Source organism: Prinia subflava, chromosome 10, assembly GCF_021018805.1.
Source record: "Prinia subflava isolate CZ2003 ecotype Zambia chromosome 10, Cam_Psub_1.2, whole genome shotgun sequence".
In the NCBI taxonomy this organism is placed as follows: domain Eukaryota; kingdom Metazoa; phylum Chordata; class Aves; order Passeriformes; family Cisticolidae; genus Prinia; species Prinia subflava.
The window spans coordinates 9,234,412-9,255,868 of record NC_086256.1 but is presented as its reverse complement, the minus strand read 5'-3'; the positions used below and the strand labels follow the sequence as shown (position 1 = coordinate 9,255,868).

The following is a 21,457-nucleotide window of genomic DNA, read 5'->3' as shown; positions in this document are numbered from 1 at the left end:
CCCACCAGAGGTATCTATTGCCTTATTTCTGATCTAATCTTACTCTAAGTTCTGAATGCTTATAAATTGCTTGTAAAGATGGAAGCCTGGAGTAAAAGTCAATACTGATTATCTGTTTCCAGCTGTGTTTAAGATTGGGTGCACAGTTGATTCTCGATTACAGGCCAAAGTCTGCTCCAGCGGAAGGCTTTGACTTACCAGCAGCAGGGCTGTCCCTGCCCAGCAGTGAAAGCACTCAGCTGAATGAGCCTGCTTTAATCTCACTGCGGGCCCGAGCAAACAAGGAATTGAACTCCTGCCCATCTGCAGGGAGAGGAGCCCCAGCCTTCTCGAAAGTGCCCCTTCTTCTTTATGCACCTTAGAGAGCAAAAGCTGAAGCAAAATGAGTGCAGTCGGCCTTTTACTTTGTCTGGATTCCTGTTATTTAGGGCTGCAAATAAAACTGGGTATATTCGATCTTCCTACAAGTAGAAACGGCTTCAAGAGGCCGCGACAAACAGCAGCCGGCAAGATGCAAACACTTCTTGTCGAATTTATGGGCCGGGGTCGTCTTTTGTCGCTTCCCCCGGTGTGGTGCAGCCCATCGCATTTATCACTTCACTGCACGGCAGGAGCAGCGAGGCTGCACTGCCTGAGCTTCCCGACGGGAACCGGGCCGGGAGCGCACGAAACATCGGCGGGGCTAACCCGATGAGGGGGCCCGATGAGGAGCAGGGAGCGGCTCGGTGCCGGGGAGCCCCGCTGGGCCTGGCCGGACTCCGAGCGCCGCTGCGGGCAGAGCCGTGAGGGCAGATCAGCCCCGCTGAACCCCCACCGCTGGACTTTCACATTTGAACCCGGCAGGGGCACCCGCGCTACCCCGGCCCGGGCGCGCTGCCGGCGGAAGCGGAAGGGCCGGGCAGCGGCGGGAGCAGCCTCGGCAGCGGCGGCAGCAGCGCTCGGTATTGGCGGTGAGTGCGGGGCCGCTTATCGCCCCTCCACCGCCCCCCGCGCCCGGCGGGCCCGCCCTGCGCCGCCCCGATAAGGGGCAGGTGGGCGCGCTCGGCCCCTCCGGGGGAGCCAAAATGCAGCGGGGTTACCCCAGATTGTGTGGCAGAAGCTGCTCAGTTACAGCAACTTAAGCATTGCGAGTATATGCCTGTTTGCATATCTATACGTATTAACGGCATGCATAGCTGTGGCTGTTTAACTGCTGGAAGACTCCTTGCTTTAGGTTAAAAATGAGTTGTAGCTGTGGGTTGGTGAACTGGGGTAGTTTGCATTACTCCGGTTATTGATGCGTCCTCCCAGCCTTACACTGTCCTTGAATTACTCTGAGCTTTAATTAATTTATGTGAATGTAGGTTGGTGATGTTAAGCCATAACCATATCTTGTTTGTGCAGAATTAATTTGCTTTTATGTTTGTTTTTATCTCTGCCCTTCTAAGAAGAGGCTTCTAACTTTTTAATGAACTGAATAATTATGGCTAGCATCATAAATGTGATTCTCCTAAATCCTCTATTTTAGGGAAGAATCTGAGTGGAAAGTATTAATTAAAATTTTTTTCCAGTGTCTGCCATTCTGATGTGTTCCATTCTTCCAGAGGCTATAGTCCAAGTCTCTCTGCAATGTTAACATGCAATGTTACATGAAGCAAGATGGTTCTTAAAAATGTGCTGATCCTAGTTATTGATTAAACGTGTACCTTGTCTTCTGGGCTGAACTCTTACCTTTAAGATGATTGCATAACATGGTTGTGTAAAGCATACAATTGGTATCTTATTTGTATTATAGGCCAAAGTGAATCAAAAAGCCTTAAGTTTTTAGTTGTGTTGCATGATGCAAGAAGATGTCTTTATTTAGGCAACTAAATTCAGGTTAACAGCACCCACTTGCATGTAGCTGACTACAAAATGGCTGTGCAAGCTCAGAGTAGGAGAGAATACTGTTGGCATCATCATCCTGCCTTCTCTGACCTCCTACCCCAATAAAACAGATGTACACCTGCAGTTTGGTTCACCAGTGATTGTCTTCAGCACCAATAGCTGGACTTAGCTCAGTGCAAACCCAGGGCTATTAGTTCAGTGTAATAATTGTCTTGTACCAGGAGATGAGGTACCCAGACTCTAAGGTATCTTCTCAAATGATGTTTTTCAGAGCTAACCCTTTAAAGAAAGAGGAGAGTGTTGATAATTGTGCATCCCTTCAGGTGCTGGGAGCCCCGCTTGTGCAGCATTGAGCAGATCTCACACTGCAGTGTGCAGACCCTGTCCAAAGCAGTGGTTACTCTGTTTTGGTTATTTGAACTGCTAGGGATTCTTTTACAAGAAAACACCTCTATTCATCACTTCCACTGTCAAGCAGAAAGGATGCTTGCAGGATAATTTCCTGCTGTTTTAGATAAATGCAAAGACACATAATTATAGGTGCATAATTATAGGTACAAAGTTTGAGCTACCTGCAGACTCCTATTACAGATTGCTGCTGAGTTTATCCTGCAGCTTGTGCATCCCACAGCACAAGGCTGGGTGTGAAGTGCAGCACAAGATGAGCCTGGACGTAGTCAGGTTAACTGATCCCCAGCTCCTTGGTGTACAGCAGCCTTCAGGTCAGGATCACTCCAACTGCTCTTGTATGTCTCTCTGAAAAACAAGTGTGCTGTTTGTTATCTGCTGTTAAATCTACAAAACTTTGGCTTGAGAAGCTAATCAAGAAACTGAAAGCATAAACTCTGTGTCAACACGTTCATCAGCTGGGACCTAATTATGTGAGGAAAAGTACAACACTGAGAAGGCAGACCTATTTTGGGATAGTATGCTGTGTGGATGCCGAACTCTGAAAACATCCATTCCTCCTACATAGTCAGATATTCAACTAACATTGCATGCTTCCACCCTTGGTGATGTGTTTTTTTTGTTGTTTTGTTTTAAACAAGTAACATTGATGATTTTGGATACAGCACGTCTTGGGAAGTAGTTGAAATCAGCTAGCCAGCTTTGGAACTCATCCTGAATGCAGTTTCTTTTTAACTGTTTGAACAGAAACATAGATTGTGAGGATTTTGGGACACGCTGTAAGCCCTTCCTTTGCTGATGAAAAAACTTTGCCATTGTGAGCAGAAAAGGTAAATTGTTGCAACTTAAAGAATTGCTGCAAAACTGTTCGTTCTTTTTATTCTCTAGGCAAAAATGCCTGCAACATGCGACTTCGTTACTCTCCACACTGGGCAGAAGATGCCTCTCGTGGGACTGGGAACTTGGAAAAGTGACCGTGGCCAAGTAAGCAGTGAACAATAGGATATTGTGCTCTCAACTAGTATATCTGTTTGTGCACTTTTTTTGAAGGTCCCAGATCTGAGGCCTGGATCCTTAGCTCGAGCTGTTCTAGTCTTGACTCCACTGAAGTTGAATGTGTTTATGTGTGTATTTGCATGACCAAGGCCTTAAGGCACAAAGACAGCAGATCCTTCCAGAATGGAAGATCCCTTCAGACTTGTTAACCCTGGCCTCAGGCAGTGGTGCTCTGGGACATAAACCCAGAAAAATACCAATGAATGGTGTTTCTATAATATAGTGCAGGACTTTTCCGCTGGCAAGTCCTCAGGCTGCCTGTCTGACCAGACGTCCTTCTGGCTTAGGCTGATGACTCAGCAGAAAGCATTATTTTGGGAGGCAGAAACTCAAGTTGTTCTTGTTATATGTCCTGTTCCAGCAGCCAGCCAATGGTTAGAAGGAAAACAAAGAACTTGCTTGGGTCAGCCTGCTTTTAGAATAAGACGACTCATGTATCATTAGACATTCTGCTTCTGAATGCAGTGAATTGGCAAACACCACACTTGGAAACAATTCTCCTGTTACTACAAACAGTCTGTGGGAATGTTTGTGTGCTCAGTGGTGTGCCTGCTATTGTAATGCTTCTCCCCTTTGTCTGTCTTTTTGTATCTCTTTCGCTTAGTTAAAACATACATTTTTGGGGGAAGAAATTGTATGTACATCCTGTGAAAGGTAATGTCCACTGCTTGGTGGAATTCCTAGCTGGTATTTAAGGAATTGTGGAATGACAGAATGGTTTGGGTTGGAAGAGACCTTAAAGGCCATCTGGTTTCAATTCCCTGCTGTGGGCAGGGACAGCCTTCCACTAGACCAGATTGCTCAGAGGTGAATCCACCCTGCCCTTGAACATTTCCAGGGATGGGGCATCCACAGCTTCTCTGGATTATGCACACTACTGCATGTCTGTGCAGTAAATGGATGGCTCACTGCTACTCTTGTGTAAGCTTTATGATGTTTTTTGGAGTATGTTGGATGACATTGTGCTCATGACTGAGAGGGAAAGTTAAAACTCTTCTCAAGATGTGCTATTCTCTTGTGCCAGCTGGAGGAAAAGGTGGGAAACAAGCTATGAAAATTAAATCTATTCAGAGCCATTTTACTGTGGGTTTTCCTGTCCAAACAAGTGTCAGGACAGTGGATCTGCTGGGAATAGAAGTTGTGCTAATGTGGAAACTGAATTGGTGTGAGAGTTCATTCAACCTCTTAAATGAGGAAAAGGGTGAATGTGCAGCTTTGCCACTTAAAACATCAAATGACAGCTGAATTAAGTTTGTTAACATGCACAAACTTAATGGATGAATTTCTGTGCACTCAAAACAGTTAAATGTGCTTTGTCTAAAACAAATGCCTGAAGCTAAACAAACAAATTATGAATGTGTTGTTTATTTTGTGAACTAATTGTTCTGAGAAATGTGTGGCCTTAGAAAGGAACCAGGACAGATCCTGTTTGTCCATAATTTAAACCTAATTCAGTTGGATTTTGCCATAATCAGCAGTGCTGCTGGAAGCTGAACCCCACACAGGATCCAGCCATCTTCTCTGGGTTTCCTTGGGAGTCACTTTGGAATATCTCCTGTCTTCAAAGACTTCCTTGTAGAATGGATTGAAGGCAAAATCCAGGAAGTGCAGTGAAAAGGGCTAGAGTTACAGAAGTTGCTGCTATTTCTATGGAATGAATGAATTTCTGCTTATCACTTTTGAAAATTCCTGGCCATAGCAGCAATTTGACAGTTTCCAGATAATTTACCCTTAAAAGGACATGATGTAGTTCAGGGATAATAACTGCTATTGTGAATAAAAGACTAGGGGGCAAAAACCCAGAGAAGCAAAAGAATTAGCATTGATTAAATTTGGTTTAGCTGTTTCCCAAGTAGAGGCTATTTATCAAAAGCTCTTGTGTTCAAGGGCTGCATTAGAAGCAAGTGTGGAAATGGATGGCTTTTAAATTATTTTGGGTAAATGTTTTGCAGATTGTAATTCTTTCCCTTGCCATACCTGAGTAATATCTGTATTACTGCTGTTACTGTTCCTGACTGTAAGCAAGCCTTGACCTTGTAGACAGATCTTAGCACTCCAGTACAAAGGTGTCAGTGCAGCCCTAGTTTCCTAGATATTAATAGGGGGAAAATAATTGAATCTAATTCTATGTTGAAAGACTACAGGATTTTATAGGATTGACACCATACAAAATAATAGGATGTTTTGTGTTTTACATGATCAAATGATAGAAGAAAAATTTGTTTTGCATGTTTCCATAGGAATATGATGGAGGGCTGTTGAATGGAAGGAGCACAGTGCAGAAGTTTATGAAGTGGCAGCATGAATGAGTTCAAAGAGAAATCCATTCAGACAGGAACATCAAGAATATCAGTACTGTGGCTTTTTGATACTGCAGCTGGATTATCTGTAATCCTTTAATGCTTTGTTCTCTCCTCTCAAGTGAGCCATGCTTTCAGCCTGGAGCATTGATCCCCACCTGATGAGCAGCCTAACTTGCAATGGCAGAGGCTGGTTCTGTGGGACAGGGAGACCCAGGGCTTGTATTTCTGTTTCTGTATTTCTACTTGTGGTTTCTATGTGAAGCCTTGGAAAAGTGGAAGAGAAGTGCACTCAGAAAACCAGTCAGACAGGGTGTCTTGTGACAAGATTGCAGCTTCGGGGGAGAATGTTTAGTTCTTGAATTTTGTTAGACAATATAGAGAATCCTAGTTACGGGCACAAAAAAAATCACTGCTGTTAAGGAAGCGACTTGAATTCAACATTTGAAGGATAAGAGGCAAATGCCTTTATTTTAGGGAACAACTTTTAAACGTGCAAAAAGCCCTCACAAAAGGCAAGCTGTAGATTTCATGTCTGGGAAGAATGGGATGTGGCATCAGGGCCATCTTTGTGAGTCATCTAAAAGACTTTGAACATAAAGATTTCAAAACATTGGAATGGACTGCTTGTCACAAGAAGGGCTATGACAAATGTGTGCAGGAGTGGTCTGGATTTACTCTGTCGAGCTGTGGGCCTTGAGGATAGAGTAGAAGATAGCTCAAGATCCTTTCAGACCTGCTTTTAGTGAGACCTAACTTTTTAGTTCTGTGGGGATGGATTGGTGAGTCACACTTGAGCTGTGTGACTCAACTTGCCCAATGCAAAGTCACTAATTGCTCTTTTCATAGCAGTATTGACAAGCTAAACTAAAGAATATATGGGAAGTTTGAAGGGTCCTTTGGCTGTTTTTACTTCACAACAACAAATACCCATAGGCATATGAATCTTCAACTGCTTCTGTTTTGTTTTTGTTCTCTGTCCCCTACCGTGAAATGTATATACCTCTCTGAAGTTAATCTCAAATATACAAAACTTCCTGTTAAAAAAGTACTTTTTTTAAACTTACATCTGTATGTTATTATTTTCCCCCTCCAAAAATGCCTCTTTTTTTGGAGGTTTCCTCTTGATTATTGGCCTTTTGAATGGAACAGGAGCTCTCAGTTCACATTGGAATGTCTTAGTAGGCTGGCAGTAGCGTACCCAAATACAGATTTTTTTTCCTCAGATCCAAACCTTTAAATTATCAGTCCCAGTTTTTCAGTGCTAGAAATTTCTCAAAGCATGCCAATAAAAAAATACAGCCTCTTGTTGATTGCTTTGTAGAGACATGTTTGGAGTGCTTTATCTCTTTTTTCTGTGTGTGATGCCTACTTTAATTTATGGTAAACTTTTTGTTTGATTAAAAAAATTATTAATCTGATACAGGAAATAGGGGGTTCCAGACATAGAACATTGCTGGGCTTCTGTCCCTCTCCACAAATCTCACCTTTTTGGAGGACAGAGTCTTGAAAGCTTTTACTATGTCTCAAGTGATTGCAGAATTACCCTGCTCTTGATTTTCTAGTGACTTGAGAAATCTTTGTCAGGTGAAACAAGGACTGTAAGTACTATCCTGCTAGAGCTAGGAAGAGTTCACTGCTATAACAGAAGTGCTTTGTCATCCTGGTTAAGGGCAACTGAGCTACACTCCAGTTTTCCTCTCGAAATGCCAAAGAATGTAGTCAGAATATCCTGTGTCTGCTTTTACTGCACTTCTTGACAAGAAAAACAAATTAAATCCTCCAGCAGGAGATCTCACTTTTGATTCCCCATTGCCTTTTTGTAGCATCTGAAAGCAGGATTTCACATGCCTTTGCTTGGTATTACTAATTTTGTCTGCTTTAAATTTGAAAGTGCTGGTACTTTGATTAAACTGAAAGAAATCAATTTCCCTCTAGCCTTTGTGGACATATTTTTTAATCTCATGAGGTGTGATCTCACTTAACATTTATAGCCCTATTGCATCAAGCCCTAAACACAGAATAATTTACAGTCTCCCACAGTCTTAAGAGACAAGTCAGTGAGATGCAATGTATAGAAATCTAAGTGCAGATGGGGTTTATTATTCTTTCTGTAGTACTTCAGAAGAAGAGATGTAAGAGAGAATGTGTGCTAACTGTCCACTGGAAGTTAAATGAAACAATTTTACTAAATGGTCATCAGCCTAACGGGAGGTGATGATTACACTGGCAACTGTAATAATTCTTCATTCTTGCACGATCATTTATAGAAAATCTTTATTCAAAAGCTCCTTATGAGTCCTCACAAAGATGCCATTCTGTGTTTCCTTCTGGTTTCTAGGCTTGTACTGTATCTGAGGCCCACATGTGAAGAGGTTTGGTGCTTGTGCTTCATTAGAGCTTTCAAAAGCAGATACAGATTTGAAGTAAAGTGCCTTGGTTTGCAAAAACCATTCTGGCTTTTGTGTGACAGTATGGAGCAAGGGATGTGTTGCTGTTGGCAACACCTTCACTGTCAGCAGTGTTGAAAGTAAAATGTAAAGTTTTGAGCATCATCAGGAGTTTCCCAGCAGTATGACTTTCACTGTTGTGCAATCAGGAGACAAGAGAGAAAAATGTTCCATAAAAGAGCATTGTCTTGGTAATTAGGTGTGAGGGGCTGAACCAAACTCAAACTGTTGTGATTCTGGAGTTAGAAGCCAGGCTCTTTCTTTACTGGGCAAGAGGAAATATATTCCATATATTTGACTGATGTTGATTTGTTGCTTAGGTCAGAAAAGTTGTCTTCCTAAGCCATGACTTATTTGAAAACTGCTTCTTATAGCTCCTTTTATATTCAAGAAAAGTGTAACAGCTACAGTGAAGAGTAGGGATTTGTTCTATCTGGTGCATTCTTGCATGCTGACCCTGTGTGCATGATCCATTTTCTTGTTCCTCTTGGAGTGTCTGCCAGCAATTCGCTCTTCCCCCCTCAGGACAGTGCCACAGAGACCCCAGATCCTCTCATGACCTTACGCAGGTCGGTGTTTCTTTGGGGGGTGTTCCTCACTACGTCCCTTAGTGTTTTTTAGCTTTTCCCCGGTGCCACATCCCTTGTCAGTGCCTGCATGGGCAGTGTGTCTGTGCCTGCAGGTGAAGGAGGCAGTGAAGCACGCCCTCAGCGTGGGCTATCGCCACATCGACTGCGCGGCCGCCTACAGCAACGAAGCCGAGGTCGGGGACGCCTTCCAGGAGTGTGTTGGGCCCAACAAGGTAAAAACACAGAACTGCCCTGCTGCTGTGTAAACCTACAGCTGTCCCCTGGGAGTTAACATTTGTGGCTGTTCCTGCTGGTCTACCCCAGCTGTTTGCTATTTATCAGGAGAAGGCATGAGAGAGGGCTTTCTCTCCTCTTAGAACCCTCCTGGCTGTCATGGGGAGGAAAGATTGTCAGGGATATTTGGATGGAAGCTACAGAAAATGTATTTGGTGGTGGTGTTTTTTTTCCTTTTCCTGCCCCTCTTCTCCTCACAAAATATCCCAATTTGGATACTTTGGGGTTCCCAGAATCAGTAGTTTTAATGTAAAATATTTGTCATGATTTATATGAAAAGTTACCCCGACTTTCCAGTCTAGCATGCAATGGGGGATGGCCACAGCAAATTTCGTTTTTTGGTTATTGATAAAATATCAACTGTAGATTTTTTTTTTGATTATAGATAAAATATGAGTGAGTAAATGTGGTGAATTTTATTTTTTTAACAGTGATTGCTTGTGAAAGGTTCATAAATGTGACTCCAGAGTCTGCACCTGTATAATATAATGTGACAGGCATTTTTATGTATGAGCTGAGATGGAATCCTAAATTTATTGCCTAAAGGGGCCAAAAGGATAACCTGTACAGTCTCACAGCCCATGGAGAGGAAGTTTTCATGTTCTTGCTCTCCTGCTGCTCTTGCCTTGGCTTTAGGGCAGTCTCTTTGTTATGTGGTGTGCTTGAGAGAGGCTGTTTTCAGCTTGCCCCAGGGATTCCTCCTTTCTAAGTGTGGTAACAAAGGGAAGCATTTTGTTCAGCTCATATTAGCTAGCTAACTTTGAACTAGAATTTGAATCAAAATGATTTTAAAAAGAATTTTTAAATATCTTCCTTTTAAACACAACATTCTTGTTTGAAACACAGAAATAATGGAATGGTTGGGAGAGAGAAACTAAGGAATTAATCATTCCAAATTCTTCAAAATAGACTCGAGTGAAGTTTTGCAGACATGAGACAGTGAGAAGTGTCCTTTCTGATGGAATTCTGTGCTTCAGTTTGCCCAATGTGATCTCCCTTTTGTATTTTACACTTTCTAATTAACCAGTTCTCCATTCTGGTTCTTACCCTTCCAACACAGGGTACAGGGCTCTCAGTTCTTAGTGTGTTCCTTCCACAGCCTAGAAACTCAAATGCAGAGGTTTGGGGAATTTTCTGATTATTTTCCCACGCACTTTCCACAAGAAGCAATCTTGGCATATAGCGTGTGATGAGTAAAGTAAGTTAGCTGGTTGGGCCTGGAATATGTGAATTGTTAAATGGAAATTTCAAAATTTACATATGAATAAGCCAAGTAATCTTTCTTTTGGCCACATTACACTTAGTAATGGCTTTAACCCTTGAATTGGAAGTTTTAGAAGAGTGTGTTTGTGGAAAGGTTTTTTTTTTTGTTTTTCAAAACTTGTAGTTGCTAAAGTATTTGATATACTTCAAGACTTGTCACTGTGTGTATTTCTCTGGCTTTTCTCCATCCAGTTTATTTTTGAAAGGTTTAATTTGTAGGTTCCATGTGTTACCTTTTTTCAAAAATACCCTTAACAAACCACAAAACTTCAGTTATTCTCTTTGTTTTAAAACTAATTGGGGAATTGTTGCAATTCTCTTTCTGAACTTTCTCCAGTATATTATGGTCTCCTTCCTTTCTTGAAGGTTATTAAAAGGGAGGACCTGTTTGTAACATCAAAGCTCTGGAATACCAAGCACCACCCAGAAGATGTAGAGCCAGCGCTGAGGAAAACACTTGGAGATATGAAACTGGATTACCTGGACCTGTACCTCATGCACTGGCCTCATGCCTTTGAGTAAGTTCTAGATACAAAGGGCACAGAATGCAGAAACACCAGTTCTACATAAGTGGCTCAGTTATATCCTGAGGATGTTCTTTCTGAGCTGTGAATTTCTTCCTGTTTATGCTGCCTGCAAGGTGTTTTTGGGTGTTTAAAGTTTAAAATAGTCTAGTGTCTTCATCTAGGCATTGGGGAAGTGTAGCAGCTGCTCCTGGTTCTGCCATTGGCCTATCTGGTAACCCTGAGGAAATACGAGAACTGCTTTGTGCCTTACTTGTACTCATCTGTAAAATGGGAATTAAGTGCTCCATAAAGACAACACTCTTCATTTGGTTAGTTATTTTCTGTACTGGAGTGGACAAGCACATGCAGTATTGTGGTGGTATCTGTATGAGGTGGAAGTAAATTGACTTCTTATGACACAAATTGCAGTAATTCTATGATCTGAGGAAATAAGAGACAAGAAAGTTTTCCAGTTAAGTGCTAAATACACTTATCCTGCAATCCCATGAGAAGCACAGTTCCATACTCTCTTTCCTTGTAGATGTGGAAGTAGTTGTTTCTCCACCCAACTACAATCAGCAAAAAGGCAGGAGGAATAAATCTCCTTGCCAGATGTTTGCATGGAGTCTTCACTCAAGCCCTTTCTGTTTAAGGGGCCTCTGTTCTGCAAATCCAAGAATGTTTTTTCTCCTTCTAGTCATATCGATTGAATTTTACAAATGTTATACACTAATGATAAGATAGAAAATGCTCAAAGTATATTCCTCAGCATAACAGAATGAGGAAGTGTTTTTAACTAGAACTGGTCTGGAGGAAGAGCTGTTAAAAATTCCCCCTGTTGTGCAACAGGTTTGCTTTTCATTTGCTTGAAAAAAACCACCCCATCAAACATTGCTTTGATAATGACACATAACACAATAATGTATGTTTAGATACTACTATATTTGAATTTCATTATATTGTGTCACTGTTGACAAAACTGACAGTCTAATAAAGCAGTTTTGTTTCTTTTCTCATTGGAAACAGTATACTCTGCAGCTTTCCATTATTTCCACCTAACTGTCTTAATGCATGCTTATTTATAATGCCTGTTGCGTTGGGAGGCTAAGCTAAGAAATGTTACAGAGAAATTAAAACAGACTTCCAGATGAAAATCAGTGCCTTTAGGTCTTGAAAATTGCTCTCACTTAATAGAGTACTCTTGACATATGAGGCTGCTCTTCTGACTAGGGAGCTCACAAGGCTTTCAGAGTTATTTTTGGTTCTAGATTTATCAGTGACAGAAAGAACCATCTCCCTTTGTCCCCAAGTACTGCTGTTTCTCACACCATTCACTGCTTTGCTAGAGCAGTGTAAGAGTCTCAGTGCTGAGCTAGCAGAGTCCTGTGGTGATTCCAGAGCAGAGCTCTTCCAGGGGAATTGCTGCTACCCTTCCCAGCATGGACTGCACCGAGAGCAATCACTGCCCTTTGGCTGTGGGGCTGTCACCCGGCACAGCTGGGTACTTTGTGTCTGTTTGGGTGGGTTTTTTTGGTTTAGTTTTTTGGGTTTTTTTTTAATGTGTTGGTATAACTAATTGGAAGGAAACACACCCGACCTATAAACAATATGTATATACATGTTAACACTTCTGGGAGAATCTGTGCTTGTACTGAGTAGTGACACAGCTACAGAATCCAGTGTCCTTTGACTAGATAGCTCTTAAACCCAGATCCCTTTGGTAGCAACTCCAAGCTGCCCTCTTAGTTCCTCCCTAAATCAGCTGTTTTATTGGGGTCAAAGTGTGCGAAGAGCTGCTGCTGTGTGTACAGTGGTTTATCAGCTCTGTGTAGTCACTGCTGTAGAGGTGAATACTTCAAAGTGCTGTGTAACAACTTCATGTAGGAAAGACTGCCTTGTGTAGTAACCGCTTGTGGGTTAAGTCATGCAATGGAATTGAACAAACAGATTCATTCCGTTTGTCCTCTGGCCTTCAGACCATGTAGAAACTTTTAAGACTACATTTAGGAAGGTTTCTTTAAGTGAAGAACTAAAATAAATAATTTGGTGCATGTACTTACACTTACTTTTGATGCTGTAGACGAGGGGACAATCTCTTCCCAAAGAATCCTGATAACACAATGCGTTATGACTACATTGACTACAAGGATACCTGGAAGGCTATGGAGAAACTGGTGGAAAAAGGTCTTGTGAAAGCCATTGGGCTGTCAAACTTCAACAGTCGTCAGATCGATGATGTACTGAGTGTGGCTACTGTGAAGCCAGCTGTGCTTCAGGTGAGGTGGATAAAGGAGACAAATACCTTTCCTATTTGTCTATGAGACTGAAGCATTTGCGAACCAATGTCATGTGTTTAGCACAAGAGGTGCAGCTTCTTATTTGCAGAGAAGAATACAGCCAGCTCTGCAGGAGCAGGCACACAGAGGCTGTCTTTCCAGACAGATTGGAAAGGAGGCCTACATCCATGTTGTGTGGGCATTTATACCTGCTTAGATGAACAGGTCTGTGGAAGAGTTCATCTTCCATGTGAGGAATAATTTAGTCTGTAAAAAGGAAAGATTGTGAGGGAATAACTTGAATCCCTACTGCATGGAAGTTCCTTGTTTGTTGGATGATCTGTTTGGTACCAAAGGAAAGTCCAGCACCAAGCTTAGGTGATGTTCTTTGTTTCCTGTAAGCTTAGCCTACCAGACACCTCTTTCTTCTGGTAGTGACTTGAGTTACTAAGGTTAACTTAAACCTTATCCTCATAAGATTTTCTGGAGTTTGGAATGGACTCCTATGATATGTGTGGTTCTTTTGTGCTTGACTTTCTGTTTGTTTCATTGTATGTTGATACCTGTTCTGTAGCCACTCACTGTGTGTCATTTCAATAGGTGGAATGCCATCCTTACCTAGCTCAGAACGAGCTGATCGCTCACTGCCAGAAACGAGGACTGGCGGTCACTGCCTACAGCCCCCTTGGCTCTCCGGATCGCATGTGGAAACACCCAGATGAGCCCGTGCTGCTAGAGGAACCCGGGGTCAAAAAAATTGCAGAAAAATACAGCAAGTCACCTGCACAGATAATCCTCAGGTACAGAGTAATTGTGAGAGAGGTGGTGTTTGGACCCAGCCTTCAATTAAGCAAAACATACAAGCTAGAAGGAATCCACTTCAAGTGTGTCAGGGAGGGGTTAAAATCACAGGGAGTGCCAAAAGCAAATCCCACTTGCTGCTTGTTTTACAAAGCTGGTAGAGTTGGTCCTGCCTTAGGGCAGGTAGACTAGATCAGAGGGGTCCATTCAGGGCCTGAATCCTTGTCTGAGATAGTTCATATGGACTGTTGCCCTGTCTGGGACCTTTTCTGCTGGGTACCCCATCTGAGTGCTCCTCACTCAATTTGCATGTGGCCAGTTCCATGAATCCTCTAGTTGCTGCTGCTGCACCCAGCAAGGTGGTGGGCTCCCAGGAAGAGGGTCTGAGGAAAAGACTTGCATGAAAGACTTCTTTGGACTGAAGAACTATTTGCTGTTTTGTTTTTATATAGCTAGGTACTGGATATTAGGAAACAAGGTGACTGATACCTAGAATGTGATCAGGACGTAAACTAAAACTGGATTTCTATCCTCATTTTTCTTGACTAAGTGTCACTATCACAGTCTTGGGCAGTAGCAGATTACCCAGAGAGCTGAATCCATTCAAGATTTTGTGGTCATGCCACTAGACAGGTATTTCAGGGATCTGTGTTTTCATCTAGTTTCTGAGTGGTTGTCAGGTTAGAACTTGCTTGAAATGCCTAAATATGTTTTTCTGACTGTTTCTTGGATTTTTAGCTTAAAACATTTGAAACCTGTGTGCTTGTTCCAAGGCATGAACGTCTCTTCTCTGTGATTAATTCAGTTGTTACTGTCTTGCTCAGGCTTGGACACACCAGGTCCTAATACAATACAGGACTGTGTCACTCCTGTGGAGATTTCTATTTCACAGAAGTGGCATCTCTGCTGCCACAGATTATTACTCAGCCAGAATCAGTACTTATTGTTCTTGGACTGCATGCACAGACAGTCTCTCACCTCCTCTTGCAGGTGGCAAGTGCAGCGTAAAGTGGTTGTCATTCCCAAGAGTGTCACTCCTGCTCGCATTCAGGAGAATCTCCAGGTAAGCTGAAATGGAGGAGTTTCAGAAATGCCCTTTTCATGTGAGTAATTGCTGCACTGACCTACAACTTGGAGAGCAGCAAGCTGAGGCACTTGGTTCATACTTGTTCACGTATGCACATGCTGGGGAGGGAGGGTAAAGATGCTTTTTGAAAACAAAGAATGTGTTTTAAGCAACTTGGTGTGTGTGTGTGCAATGTGCACATGCACAGTCTTGTCATCAGAAGGTAAAGAATGTACTTTGTAGATGTCTAAATGAAAAATCAGTACTTAAATTTTTTTAAGACACAAATTTATTGAAATAGGGAGTCTTCTAATTATGCTTAGTGATTCTTATTTATGAGTAATAGTTGCTCTATCCTGCAAGTGAGTGCTGGTGACAACTTCTCCAGCAAACTGCCATTCAAGTGATGCTGAAGGAGTAAGTGTGGTTCACTTCTGCTCTGAAGCAGAGACTTTATAAATTATTTGAAAACCCTGACTTTAAATAATCTTCAGGGATGTTTCTGAATCTCCTCCTTGGATGTTTTTTCATAAAGATTGGCTGGTTACATACTTGTTTTCAAGTAAGGAGTTGCTTCTGTAACTGTTATTTTCATTAATCTGAATTCTGGCATGTAGTGTGCTGCTAGAAATATCAAGAAATTCACATAAATTCTGCAGTTGCTCAAGGTTTAGATCTACGTGGAAACAGAATATTTATCAAACAGGCAGCACCTACTGTGAGAAACAATCCCACTGCTTTCTACCTTAGTGGCAGAGCACTGTGCAGTACCAGTGTAAGCTTAGATCTGGCAGGTGTGTGAACAGCTCAGACTTTAAGCCTCTGCTTTGGTGTTTATTATGAATTTAATTGCAATTTCATATTTATTAGCAGAAAAGAAACTGATGGCAACCTGTGGTTATTGAGTAAAGCCTCTGGCTTTTGTTCTCAGGTGTTTGACTTCAGCCTCACAGAAGAGGAGATGAGCCACATTGGAAGCCTGAATAAGAACTGGCGTTACATTGTGCCAATGATTACGGTAAATTTCTTGTGTTTCTGATAGTTTTCATTATGTGCATGTGGCTACCACTTGGGATTTTTACAGTTTTGTTTCTTTAGTGTTGCCATCAGAGCTACTTACTCATAAGAACACTGCATCTTCTTAGGGTATCTAAGATGAAAGAATTTTTCACAAGCTGGGTACAGAAAAGGCAGTTTGTTGAAAACTTCTGTCCTCTGTTTTGGACATGGGTGGCTCTCTGGAGTTCTCATTACTGACTCCCGTGGGTCTTTAAGTCAGAGTCCCATCTTCAAATCTCACCAAACTCCTGCTGATTTTTTTCTTCTTGAGTCCAAGCAGGCCAAGCTCCATGGCATTCCTCCAGAAGTACTCCTTGTGCCAGCTGTCACTGCCTACTTTGTACCATAAACCTCTAAGATCAGTGAAGACTCAGGGTGTTGCTGCTTCTCCACATCCATTGTGGAAGTCACATCAGGGAATTTGTCCCCTCCCCTCCGCTGCATGTCCCCCTTTTCAGAATCTGTTGTTACGACCTTCCTCCAGTGTAAGGAGTTTGGATTAGGCTGTTCTATTTTTCTTCCCATATCCATTAGCTGGAACATCTTTTAGCAACAGTAATTTACTGTGTCACACGAACCCTTAGCTCATGTCCTAGCAGATGCCAGTTTGTTTTTAAAGAAGCCACTGCCTTCTAAGTGTTGAAGTCCTCTTGGGCTTTCTTTTATTACATTACTAAACTTGTTGGTTTTCCCTCATTGTGAAAAACATAATCAATGCATTGTTATCTCCTGGCTTTATATTCTCATTTCTTCTTGTCCTGTTTCTGATTTTACAACAGAAAGCTGTTGCCATTCCCTGGTGTATCACTGGCCGAGATATGGCAACTGTAACAAGTTGCTGTAGTTGTGCTATAATGAATCTGAAGTGACTTATCCCTTCTCTGCCATACAGTACACTGTACAGATACAGGAAATCTCAGTAAATTTGGGAACTGTCAAGCATAGCCTGGCCTCTTCAGTGCTTTGCTTGTAAATTATCCTTCGGTAGTGGCTGCTGGCTGTAGGAATTCCTTGGGGAAAGCTTTTCTCCAGGATTTATCATTGTGGGATTTTTGAGTGCTTGAGAGAGTATCAGTGACCAGCCCAAGCTAGAAAAGAGAAGCTGTGATGTGTGGGGAATGAGTTCTCATATCAAGGGTAGATGTGTGTTACAGCTTTCACTGTTTGTCATGCTTACATGAGCCTCAAGGCCACCCTTTTAACTGGATGTGTGCATAAATAGAAACCCTCACATCCCTGAAGGCAAAATTCTCTGTGTGTTTATGGATCAGGAGTCTGTACACCAAACAAGCAGCTTAGCTGTTGATCTGTGTGAAGGGGGTAGTGCCAAGCACACCTGCTGCTGACAAAATGTTTGTTTCAAATGTTTTGCTACTCGTGCTTCAAAGAAAGTTGTTTTGATAATGAAACTGCAAAATACATTAAAATGTAGCCTGGCTTGAATGAGCCAGGGATAATTCATGTGCTTTTGTTCCCTGGGAGACCTGATCAGATCACAGGGATTCACAAAGTGGAGATGAAATGCAGTTCAAAGTGGTAGCCCATGCAGCTTGAGAGAGGGTGAATGTGATGCAGCTGGGCTTCAAAGATATTGCCATATTGTCAGATAACAAGACAGGAAGAAGCAAGATGAGTAGAGTTAAATCACAGCTCTGTAGCTCTAAGATCTCTAATGGAACCTTTTGTCTCCTGCCCATCCCTTCTGGGCTTATTGGAAAGAATTTTCATCAACTGTGAATTAAAATTCCTGTCTAACCTTTCATGCCTGTCTCCAATATGAATCTGACTTAGTGTCTGGATTTCAAAGTGTGATATGGCAGTGACATGAGGGCTGCTGTCATAACTGATGAGACAGTTCTTCTTGGCTTCATTTCATTGATCTATAGTCACAAGTTCTTAAAATTGTGCCACTCTCTTCCTCATTGTGTATGTTTAAAGCCTGAGGGGAGGCTATTACATTGCACGTAGACAATTAAAGTTGCTTTATACTTTTAACTGTTCATTATCTGGACAGGGTTTGGAAGTTACCTTGCACCAATCTGAAATCCAAACTTTTGGAAACATAATTGGAATATACTTAAGTGGAAGTTAAATGACTGTCAGGCAGGAGAGGAGGAATGTGGAGAGCATGAGCTCTTTTTAAGAGTTAGCTACTGTTGACCTGCAGGTGTGTTCATTGCTGATTTTATCCCCCCTTCTCTCAGATTCCTGGAGTAGACTGGAATCAGTGATGTGAAGCATTGCTGCTGGCAGCTGCTGTCTTGGCCTGGACAAGAATGCTTGCCTCTTCTGTGTGGACAAATATGCAGGGGGACAGAACTGGGGGGGAAAGGGAAGAATATGAATTCTAGGAACTTGAGGAAGCTGTTGGCTGTCAAGACGACTGAGGAAACCTGAAGCTATTGTGCCGTTTGTGTCCTGTTTTAAGGATTGCCTTCAGCTAGCAGCTTCATTTCATTTTAATTGGAGCATTAGTCAAATGTTACACCGTACCATCTTGCTTGTGTGCTCTGCAGTGCCCCCAGGTGACTCATTTCATTTAAACAGCTCAGTGCAGGAATTCCAGTCGCTTTAAAATGCAGCTTTTGTATTCAAAGCTAATGGGGCACTTGCTAGTGGATACTTGGTTTGGAAGTCCCTGTGATTTCCTCTGGGCATTTCCTCATAACATTTTGAGTGCTTAATACCATCACGTTTATATGTATAAAAATGAAGGATTTCTCTAATATAACTTTTATTAAGGCATTAGTTGTTTAACTTAAGTTTTGGCTGGATGATGCTGGCCTGACACATGGGGAGGTGTGTGCTCTGGGTCAGTGCTGCACCCAGACTTCCCCACATGTTACAGATGAGGTTCTACCTCAGCCACAGGGAAGTTGGGGTGTTGCAATTTGGTGTAACAAATGCAAGTTGTCTGAATGCTTCGAGGTGGGATGTAGGAACTGAGACTTCTGCATGGCCATGTCTAGTTTTGGGCCAGCCTGAGCCTCTGGTTATCTGTGAATATTGGTTTCAGTGCACCCATTTTACAGCTGGACAAGCTGGTCTTCGGTGGAAATGTTCCTAAAAGGAGTTCAATGACACTGTTAATGCCTCAGTGTATGACCCTGAACAAGCCTCTCAATGTGTTTCATCTTATCCATCTCTAAAATTGGCAGCCCAGCAATTCTCCATCATGGAAACATGGACAAAGGCTCCAACTCCAATGGAGTGTTTTGAAGTGTACATGTTACAGCACTTACTCAGTAACAGCTACAAGGCACAAGGCTTTTAACTTAGTCTAATTCTTCAAGTCTCTGCAGCTTGAGACTCTTGCTCTAGGCTGCAGAAGTCTGTCTTTTCTTTCAAGAAAGGCTAAGAGGACTTGGAGTAGAGAAAAGAGCTCTTGTTTGAGCTGAAAAATGTACTCCCAGAAGTTTGGATACAGAGGTTTAGAAATCTAAATCATGGAGAACTTGAAGCTGTGAGTAAGAATGGATTTTATCTTTCTGACTTGAGTCTGTGTTATTTATTTTACAGGTGGATGGAAAGCTGGTAGCCAGAGATGCTGGACACCCCCACTACCCCTTCAATGACCCCTATTAACTACTAGAAAATAAGGCATTAAAGTAATGCTCCTGTGCCTGCCCTTCCACAAAGTAATTGTTGCCACGATTTGTCGAAAGCACTGTCCAAATTGAAACCTTCCTTCCCAAGCAGGTTTTCCTACAATGTACTACTTCTAATCGACCTCCTGTCTGGAGATCCTCTAGATTCCGTGCCAAGTTTGTGGATTTATCACAATGACTGCAAACCGGCTCCTGGAGGCATCAGATCTTCTGGAGATTAGATAAAGAGCGCTGGCGTCTAAGTCAAGTTCCAAACACATTGTTACCAGACTAGGGCATTACTTGGGTAATTAGTTCGGTCACTACTGTGAAACGGCTTTGAAAACTCAGTTACTACTATGATGAGGGAAAAAAAAGAAGGGTGAAGGCTTGAGAGTTTTTTAAGGCTAAAGAATTCCTCAGCCATCAACTTTGATATCTTTACTAATAATTTTTTACACAGGGAATAAAGTGAAATGTGCTACAGTTGCACTATGCCCATAAGCCGTTCATTAAAACCCAAGTAATCAGCCATGCCCAGTGCTTTTATCCACTTCATAGTACTTTTGGGACCTAGAATTCTCAATTTTCTCTCTTTCTTTTAATTTGCCTGTAGATTTGAGCAGAATAAAAGCAGACCCTGGAGCAGGCCTTCAGGGCAATCCTCTCTTGCTTGTCACAGTGCTGGGTTTCAGCTCTGACAGCAGCTCTGATCCTATCACAAAAGCCACAAGAACTTTTCTTGCAGTCTTGCAGAAAAACATCCTGCTTTTCCTGTGAAGCTGTCCAGTGTTTTTTTACCAAAATGTCCATTTTGAGTTCTGGAAGGTCACAAAATTAATGCACAGTAAGACCAAAGACCTTTCAGAGCTCCCAATGTTTTAATGTAGCATTTTTGGCTGCTGTCAAGAAATGTCTTTGGTTGATGCTTAGGAGAGCTGCTCCTGTCTCCACTGACCTACTGGTAACTCGGGCTGAGTCATTTGCCTTTTGTGCCTGTTTTCCTACTTGCCGTGTCTCTGTGTTCCCCTAGCAGGGACTAATTTGCTGAGTGCTGATGCACCCTTGGGCTGGAACTCCAGCTGTAAGCACTGTTTTCTTTTGTTTCAGTCTCCTGATGAATTGGCTGGTCATCTGAGCACAAAGGGCTCAGAGGTGTTAGTACCTACCTGTGCTCTGGTGGTGACACTTTCTATGGCCTTAGAAACATCAATACTTTATTTTGGTCCTTTCTACCTGTTAAATAAGGTTAACTTTTTCCTATGGTAGTAACAAGCATTTAGAAAAATAGTCTTGTATATCAAACAGTTCAAAAGTTAAAGAATTAGACACTTTAATTTGGATAACCTCATTTGCAATAGGCCTACAGCAGATATGTGTATTCATTTTGAGTGTAAAACCTTCTCAGGTAATTCCTGCCCTGTGCCTCACACTGTGCAGCTGAACTGCAAAAAAAAAAAAAAAAAAAGTGACACCCATTTATCACTCCTTGTAAACCGCAGGCAAAATTTCAGGAACTTCTGTTCCTTTGTAAAATGTTTCCTAATTCTTGATGAATTTGCCTCAGTGGAGGAAGCCTTTGCATCTCATTTAGGATTCTTTACTAGACTGGACATTTTCTCCTAAGGAAAATTAAATTCCTGTTGGTTTCTTTAATTGTTCTAATCAAACACAGTGACTTTGAATAGAGTTCTTGTTGCAATCATTAGGCAAGCAATTGTACTTTGAAGGCACTCTGGAGACTGCAGTCATCCTGCCGACAGTGTTTTCTTGCTTGTTTCACTTGCGTGTTTGCTTGTTTAAATAAATTCTATACTCATTGTATGACTTTGAGGCTTTTTCCCCCCTTCTTATCTCAAGGCCCCAATTAACTTTCTCTAGTTATTTTTCTGAGCAAGAGTACCTAAGTGGGCTGGGAGAATTCCCAAGAAAAACACATTAGATGTTGTAGCTCTG

The 21,457-nt window shown here is 42.1% G+C and overlaps 2 protein-coding genes across 2 annotated transcripts in view; one reads left to right on the top strand and one right to left on the bottom strand.

The window, feature by feature from the left end:
• Positions 1-21,457, bottom strand: part of PRDX1 (peroxiredoxin 1) — an 80,964-nt gene that overhangs the window by 10,130 nt on the left and 49,377 nt on the right. The window lies entirely within an intron of this gene.
• AKR1A1 (aldo-keto reductase family 1 member A1) lies at positions 799-21,328 on the top strand. The gene is made up of 9 exons (XM_063407180.1): positions 799-950; positions 3,163-3,258; positions 8,763-8,882; positions 10,573-10,724; positions 12,793-12,988; positions 13,589-13,788; positions 14,780-14,852; positions 15,787-15,873; positions 19,434-21,328. The coding sequence occupies exons 2-9, from the start codon at positions 3,169-3,171 to the stop codon at positions 19,497-19,499; spliced, it is 984 nt and encodes a 327-aa protein (XP_063263250.1). The 5' UTR covers positions 799-950; positions 3,163-3,168; the 3' UTR covers positions 19,500-21,328.

What these genes read in the sequence shown, in the direction of transcription:
- AKR1A1 (XM_063407180.1), top strand. Translation starts at nt 3,169, where the DNA reads ATGCCTGCAACATGCGACTTCGTTACTCTCCACACTGGGCAGAAGATG. An exon ending in TGAAGCCAGCTGTGCTTCAG is followed by an intron (nt 12,989 to 13,588) that starts GTGAGGTGGATA and finishes TCATTTCAATAG; the next exon opens with GTGGAATGCCATCCTTACCT. An exon ending in GCATTCAGGAGAATCTCCAG is followed by an intron (nt 14,853 to 15,786) that starts GTAAGCTGAAAT and finishes TTTTGTTCTCAG; the next exon opens with GTGTTTGACTTCAGCCTCAC.